The sequence below is a fragment of the Euphorbia lathyris genome, chromosome 5 (genome assembly GCF_963576675.1).
Source record: "Euphorbia lathyris chromosome 5, ddEupLath1.1, whole genome shotgun sequence".
In the NCBI taxonomy this organism is placed as follows: Eukaryota; Viridiplantae; Streptophyta; class Magnoliopsida; order Malpighiales; family Euphorbiaceae; genus Euphorbia; species Euphorbia lathyris.
The window spans coordinates 74,691,851-74,700,016 of NC_088914.1; the positions used below are offsets into that span (position 1 = coordinate 74,691,851).

The following is an 8,166-nucleotide window of genomic DNA, read 5'->3' on the forward strand; positions in this document are numbered from 1 at the left end:
AAGACTAGCAAAGCTCTTTAAGTGTATAAGTCCACTATATTCACTACGAATAAGGAGGTTCTCATTCACTTTTTTCTACTTGATCTCTTTCTACTCTTAAACTGCTATTAACTTTAACATCAGATGGTACATCAAAAACCTCCCTCAACGTAGATCCGACGATCAAAGTGAGAGTAACCTCGCCTTTAAGCATCCAATCAACTCTGAAGATCCAACGTCCTCGTTACTTAATAAAATTTACTTTAAAAAAACATTTTCCTCATTTTTTATTTAGTATAATTTTTCAATTGAATAACTTAACAAAGAAAATATTTGTTTTTGCCGTGAATTTTTCTCGCAAATTCGGTGCTTAACATTTTGAAATCCGGAAGTTGGATTGCTCCGTGCACACAAGTCGGTTCACACTCTTCACTTCTATCTTCAGCTGCCAAAACAGCTTCATCACCATAATATCCGTATTTTCTTCTCCCTTTTCCTTTCCCAATTCCTTCTTCCCTCATGGATTCCCTCCTCCATCTCCAACTTCTCTATGTTCCCCTCACGCGCCTACGCTCCGGCGCTCCTCCCGTTTCCTTCACTCATCATATCCCCTGTCTTCTCTTATCTCGACCTCCAAACTCTCTCCTTCCTCTCTCCTCCATTTCTTCTCCTCGGCGCTCTTCCTCAATCGTCTTCAGTGGCACCTTGATGGCCAATTCCGTTCCGGTTTGTTGCCTTATCCACTTTGCTTTCTCTCTGTATTTTAATAATAATCAATTGTCTAATTAATCACATTTAGAATTTTATTACTGTCATTTCGTTACCGATTAGACCTTTAATTCAATCGATCACTCAGTCAATCTACTCATCTCTGTTTAAAGGCTGGTTACTTTAGTAGTTTGGGGCCTTTTCTTATCTGTTTGTAAGATGATAATGATATTGAACTGGCTTATGATTTCAAGTGTGATGTATGAATGTTAATCAAGGAATTGTTGTATGAAGATGAATCTCATATTTCTTTAATTTGTTTATCGTTGGGTTGATTGAAATGAATATTTATGAGCTTTAAACGAAGATCAGAGCCCAGAGGACTACACTGAACTTTTATAATTAGTTCAGTGGCACTTCCAGGTGCAAAATATACTGTGCTGGATGTATTTTTTGGAGATACCGCTTAGTTCCTCTGCAGATCCAGCCTGCATGTTCTTTTGGAATGATTAGCCTGCAAAGGCTTGGGCTATAGAGGTGTGCTACTCTAATTATGCTTGAATAATATTGATCTATGGCATATCTTCAGGCTGAACTAGCATATAAGTTTGTAAGTGAGGTGTATATCTTTAGTTCTTGCAACAGTGGTGTTGGCATTAGTACAGAAGTTTCGGCTGTGGTTCTGTGGATTGTATTGGGGGGTTATCTCAAGTTAAAAATTTACTAATCAAAAGAATAACTGAATACTGATCTCTTGTTCATGTTTTTGTACTTGTACTTCTTCAGTTTGACTTGACCACTAGTTTTGCAGCCAAAAAGTGGAGTGTATACCGTTGGTGATTTTATGACTAGGAAGGAGGATCTACAAGTGGTAAAGCCAACAACAACTGTGGATGAAGGTAGCTGTCAAATTTATATTACACCTTGGAGTTTTCTTTCGCATTCTGATGTAATAAAATTTATCCAACAGCTTTGCAAAGTCTTGTAGAACACAGAATTACGGGTTTCCCTGTGATTGACGATGACTGGAAACTGGTAAGATAATCTTTGTTCATTACTCACATCCCTATTCCGCATTTGTTTTCCTGTTATGTTTGCCAAATTCTCACAAATTTCTCGGCCACTTTTTTTCTTTTCCACCTTGATATGGATTCTACATTCTTGAGTTTGTCAAAGCTAAATCCACTGGTAATTGATGCTTAATTACAAGTTTTTTCCATGTGTTATATCTATTTGCCTTCACAACTGCTGGAGTATGTCCTTATCTGGCATAAAATTTTAATGACCTTTTAAAATTTTACAATCCAAAAGATTGGTTAAGCTTGGTGGCATAGCGATTGCAAGCAAAACTGTTAGGAGTACTACCAAATAAACAAGGGTCTAGGCTCCACTCTCCAGTATTCCTGAGCTATTGCTTTAATGTGCTGGTGTTATTGAATTATAAATTTCTCTACAAAGTGTTGGTTTATTTCAATATCTAAATAAATATACAGTTGCAGTATTTGTATAGGTTTATTGACATCTTTTATCAGTATATGTATCAATGAATTTGTGCTGTAGTGTATGGGATTTCTTTTTTAATATAGAATTTGAAGGTTTTTTTGTTATTGTAGGTTGGTCTCGTATCTGATTATGACTTGTTAGCATTGGACTCTATATCAGGTAATCTCATAACATTAAATGACCTTGTGATTCAAGTTTCTCTTAAAAAAATCAATTTTTTTTGAGGAATTTTTCATTGGTGGGGTTAGTTAAAAAGTTCATCATGCAGGTTTGATTGCTTACCGCTTTGTGTTGACGTCCTACTTGTTAGTACTGTGATTAGTCAACCCTTTCCTTTTTGTGATAGAAATCTCTTTCACGTTTCTTATAAATTTTTCTTCTTTCCCTTGTTTTCTTTAGTATTATATTTTTGAAAGCTCACTGAATAAGTTGTTATGGTATTAGATCTTTGAATAAGTTGTTATGGTATTAGATCTTTCCATAATGTTCCAATAAGATATTAGGGTATCTACCTAAACCTATTCTGTTATAGTTGGCAACGCCAGATGAATTTGTAAGAAGGGCTCTTGGGTTCGATCCCCATTAAACACACCTGCATGAAGGAGTGAGGAGCCTTAGCTGCGACTAAGCTCCGGACATGATCGCATAAAAAAGCATAAAACAAAATGTTAGGATATTAGAAGTTACCATTAACATGCTTAGTTATAAGAGAAGACTAGTTGTTTTACACTTTCTCCATAGTTGTTAATGGCGAGCCTGAGGTACATGGGGCACACCTCGCTTCAGCACCCCCTATCGGCGGGCACTGTAATTGTGGCACGCACCAGGCGTGCCGTTGTGCGCCTAGGCAGAGTGATTAGAGGGAAACAGAACAGAGAAGAAACAGAGCAATAGCATGCTGCATACATGAAAATTAGTAAAGCTATCAAAGAAGCACCACAGAGAATTTGAAGAACCGCCTGAGAAGTAGCTATTAATCAATCAACTTAGGATTTTCTATTTAATTTAACGAGTGAATATGAGATTTGTTGCATCTTAGAATTTGTGTATGATTAAAAATATTGTCATGGTTGAGAATTGATTATATTTTGATTTTGATTTTAGAATTTAGGCTTAAATCTCAATTAAGTCCCTAACCTGTACCTTAAAAGTCACTTAGGTCTCTAACCTTCTAAATTCATCAATTAGGTCCTCAATCTGTACCTTGAAAGTTAATTAAGTCCCTAACCTTCTAAAATCGCCAATTAGATCCTCAACTTATGTTAAAACTGCCAATTGGATCCTTCCTCAATTGAAATAAAACTTTGGTTCGTTTTTTTATTATTATTTTCGGTAGGTTTTGATCAGTACTTTATGATATTTTCAGTTTCGGTTATCGGTTCGGTTATTTTATATTTTCAGTTCAGTTTTGATTAGCATTTTAAGATGTTTTCAGTTTCAGCTATCGTAAATTTTTTTACCGAAATAAATATTATATATACACATATATGAAAAATATTTCGGTATAATATATTAAATTTGGCTTGGCTTAACCGAATTTTTTTTGCTAAAACCAAATCGATAACCGAAACCTAAAATATCAGAAAATATTCATCAAAATCGAATTGGAAGTATAAAATAACCAAACCAAATTTTATTTCAATTATTGGAGGGATCCAATTGATGGTTTCATCAACATTAGGGCCCTAATTGGCAATTTAAGAAGGTAATGGATCTAATTGACTTTCAAGATATAGGATGAGGACCTAATTGATGATTTTAGAAGGTTAGAGACCTAATTGGCCTTCAAGCCTAGAAGTTATCATTTCTTATAATTTAAATATTATCATTTATAGTTTATAATATTTATTTTGTTAATGCGCCTTGTGTCGCTCTGTCGCGTACTGGCGCCCTACGCCAAGGCTATGGACCCCCTTGCGCTGTGTGCCTTTAATAACTATGACTTTCTCCATTTTGAAATTGCTCTAGTTGTAACTGTTTTAATTAGTTTTCATTTTTTATAATGTGGGCTTTGAGCTTCAGGGAGGAATGATGGTGTATGATATTTTAGCTCCCCGTTGAAATTGAATATTTATTGTGTTGGCATAATTAATGCAACATTTCTTACCATGTGTTTTTGCGTTATAACTAGGTAGTGGAAGAACTGATAACAGCATGTTTCCAGAGGTTGACAGTACGTGGAAGGTATTTCAGAACTGTTTTTATATGTACATACAACTTCAAGTGTGTGCGTTTTCTCTTTTAGTTCATGTAACAATTACATTCATTTCATATTTTCATGATTATCTGGAGTCTAATTTATCAATTTTGGACTTCTAACTTGGCAGATGTACTAGTATCTTGGTTATGTTACGCTAGGTTGGACATAAAACCTTTCTATCTGACAAACACTTCACTATATTTATATTTATAGGCTTAATACATCAGTTTCCATGTACTTGTCCAGATTATCCGGTTGCTCCTGTGAACTTGCTTAGAGTTTGATTGGATGAATAGTTGGGAAGTGTTAGTAAATGAATGAAAAGGAAGGGATTGACCTTACCCTTGTTTGGACGAAGGTAAGAGTTTATAAAGATATGTAGGGGTTCATACCCTTGCCTTGTTTGGTTTGAAGGGTTAATAAAGGGATGAAAAATAATAAAATTACTCAAATGTCCATCTCAAAGAGATTATGTAAGTAATAGGCATGGTATTACACAAATTGATAAAGGTAATGTTGTAAAATAAATTTTTGATCCTTCCGAACCCCCAAAACCCTCCAATTTGGTGGGTTCAAAATTTGAAGGATTTGGAAGGATTTATTCTTCCTAAACCCTTCAATCTCCTTACCCTTCTAAAACTCTTTCTCTCAAACAAGGGTCCCCATCAACCCTTTCAAACCCTTCCCTTACTAACCCTCCCAAACTGCTCATCAAATCGAAATCTTAAAGTGATACTCCTGCGGGTCTTAAGATTTCCAATTTGTTTTTTACCAATGCACTTTTGACAATCTTTTCTCAAATTTACCCTTATTTATGATAAGAGAGAGGTTTAGTAATTAATACAAACAATGCTAATTAAACCATAATAATTAAAATGAAAGATAAATTTTGCATGGAAAGTAGAGTTTTTGTAGAGAAGTATTAAGGGTAAATTAGTCATTTTATAGTTCATTTAATTTTTATTTGGTTTTGGTGAAAAACCTTAAAGGAAGGGGGAGTACAAGTTTTAACTTGTCCAAATCTCTCATTGTTCTGCCACAGACGGGGCTAATGAGACATTTTAAGAAAAATTCAGGGAGTTAAGACATCTCCAAAGTTTAGGGGACTAATTAGATAATATGAACAAGTACAGACTCCCTGATGTATTGAGCCTTTGTCAAAGTGTTTAAATTTTCTGCATTATTTTCACCTATTGAAGCTCAACCGTACGAATCTAACTTGTGGTTGAAACATCTATTATATTACTTCAATGTGTGTATTAAAATCCATGACACGACCTGAAAAAACATTAAATGGGATAATAATCATAATAAAGGCATTCCAATTTTCAATTGACCAGGATAATTTGCACGGTTCATCCATGTGCTTAATTAAATAGAACCAGTAACTAAATTGTATGATACTGCAGACTTTTAATGAGGTACAAAAGTTGCTAAGTAAAACCAATGGGAAGTTAGTTGGTGACTTGATGACACCAGCCCCACTTGTTGTTCGTGAAACCACTAATCTTGAGGATGCTGCAAGGTGAAGTTATGCCTCTTTCTGTCCTTGTATTAAAAAACTTGTATTCTAAATTAAAAACTTGTATTTTGTTTGTTGAACATTAGGTTATTGCTCGAGACAAAGTATCGTAGACTTCCGGTTGTAGATTCCAGCGGAAAACTAGTAAGTGCTGTGCTAATTCGTTTGATTTTTTTCACTTCTTTTCTTTAGAATAATATGCATTGATAATCTGGTCTGGTCTAGGTTGGGATTATCACCAGAGGAAATGTTGTAAGAGCTGCCCTTGAAATTAAACGTGAAATTGAAGCCGGGGAGGCGTAGGTATTCACACAATCTTGAGTTGGAACATAGACATTGGATTGGAATTGCCCGCGTGCGTTAATCAGGTGGACTCGGGTAAATTTCACGAGCCGGCTCTAGTTCATGAAGGAGAATACTAAGCTATGCTATGCACAATTTTGGCTTATTTTATGTTGGACGTCTAATTTGTTGTTTCTACTATAATGAAGATGAACTAGTTTCTAGGATTAAAGGGATTAGAGGAAAATATCTTGTGTTCATTGACCCTTCTACACTAGTCTTCTTTTATGGCGTCGTCAAAAGGGAATAGAGTTTGGACCACAGGCAAAGAGTGGGAGAACTGATATAGATATGTTGTTAGATGAACAAACTTTATTAGTATTATTATTATTTTATATATTATATATATGGAGGATATTGGAGGCCTGAAAGAAAGGTCCATTTGTGCATTGTGATTATCTGGGTGCCTCAGTTTGTCGTTTCAATTACTATTTAATATGGTCGGTTGTGCTACTAAAAGTGGTGATTGGGGACATTTTCTTTTTAGAAGTATTGGTGACAATTCTTTATACATAAAAAATAGGAATAACAATTGGTATGGATTTCGTGGGTAGTGTATACACTACCCGAACTTTGTGTAAAAGAATATGAGGCAAGTATGTGTTTAAAAAATTACCCGGGACGGATGTGAGATAGGTATAGAATTATCTCAACATATCCATTACTTGATATCCGTCATATACTTGGATATATAGAAATAGTTTATGGATGATTTATTGAATTTGTGTTTTGTTAAATTTTCTTCTAATAAAATCGTATCTATAATGATTTATTTTTGTTTTTTTTTTAATGAAATGTAAGCTAAATGTACACCATTATTTTTTTGTTTGACGTTATAGATAAAAATTAGTCATTTTCTAATGTGGTTATTATATTATTATTCTGAAGATTTTTTTTATCAATTGAATATTATTATTGAAATAAAAAAAATTGAACTATTAGGCCTTTGATCTATTTAAAATATTAGTCTTTGACTTGTGATCTATTATTTGATTAAATTTACCTCATGAGTTATCAAATTGGTGAAATATCAATCGATATTAATAATAAATTACCAATCCTATTTACTAATTTATCAAATTTTACAAATATTAATAGGTAAGAAGAGAAACATTAGTAAATAATAAATAAAAAGATTGATAGAGGAGAGAAAATCCATCATGAATAAGAACAAATAGTGCTTCAACCACCAAAAAAGAAAAACATTTAGTATGTATAGGTGTTAATATTTAGGCGTGGAGTGTGTCGAAAAGCTTGGAATCAAGAGACAGGTATAAATTCCTTATTGGTTGAGTAAAAGTCAATGGGGGAAGGGAAGTACAAGGGCCCTATCATGTTTGAATGAAATAGGAAATGATGAGCGGTAATCATGGGGGTAAGCCAGAAAGTGGTAAAAAAAAAACATCTGCACTGCAGTGTGTCACGGGGCCCATTCGAAGACCTAGCCAATACCCCGTGTGGCGCTGAGGTTTCTCCGAATCTCGGCCAGTCAACACCATCCGAAGGAGTCTATCTCCCTTTTAACCGAAGGCATCCCGTCAATTCATATATCCGTAATCCATCCCGGAGAGATTTATCGTGGTTAAACCTCGATATATAGATAACTCGCACTATGGGCCCACCCAAAGTGTCCGTTGGGATTCCACCCGAACGGAGACATCCGCCTCCCTTCCCGAAGACCGGATGCCCGACTCTCCTAGTTCCTAGTGGACTAGGGTGGATCACTTAAACCAGTCCCCTCAACTAGCCTAGGGGTTGGCGGAGATCCGACGCCTGACCGAGACTCGGGGAACCTCGGCGCCACATGGGGCATTGGCTAGTCCTTCGGAAGGGCCCCGTGACACAGTGCACCCCTGAATCAAAACATGGATGGTAGATAGTTTCAATGTGAAATGTTTAAATAGAGGCCAGA

General features: G+C 35.3%; 1 protein-coding gene across 1 annotated transcript; it reads left to right on the forward strand.

The window, feature by feature from the left end:
- Window positions 1-335: 335 nt before the first annotated feature.
- On the forward strand, window positions 336-6,652 carry LOC136229975 (CBS domain-containing protein CBSX1, chloroplastic). Its single transcript, XM_066018864.1, has 8 exons — window positions 336-705; window positions 1,499-1,586; window positions 1,658-1,722; window positions 2,301-2,349; window positions 4,322-4,374; window positions 5,800-5,915; window positions 5,999-6,056; window positions 6,138-6,652. The coding sequence occupies exons 1-8, from the start codon at window positions 499-501 to the stop codon at window positions 6,213-6,215; spliced, it is 714 nt and encodes a 237-aa protein (XP_065874936.1). The 5' UTR covers window positions 336-498; the 3' UTR covers window positions 6,216-6,652.
- Window positions 6,653-8,166: the final 1,514 nt, after the last annotated feature.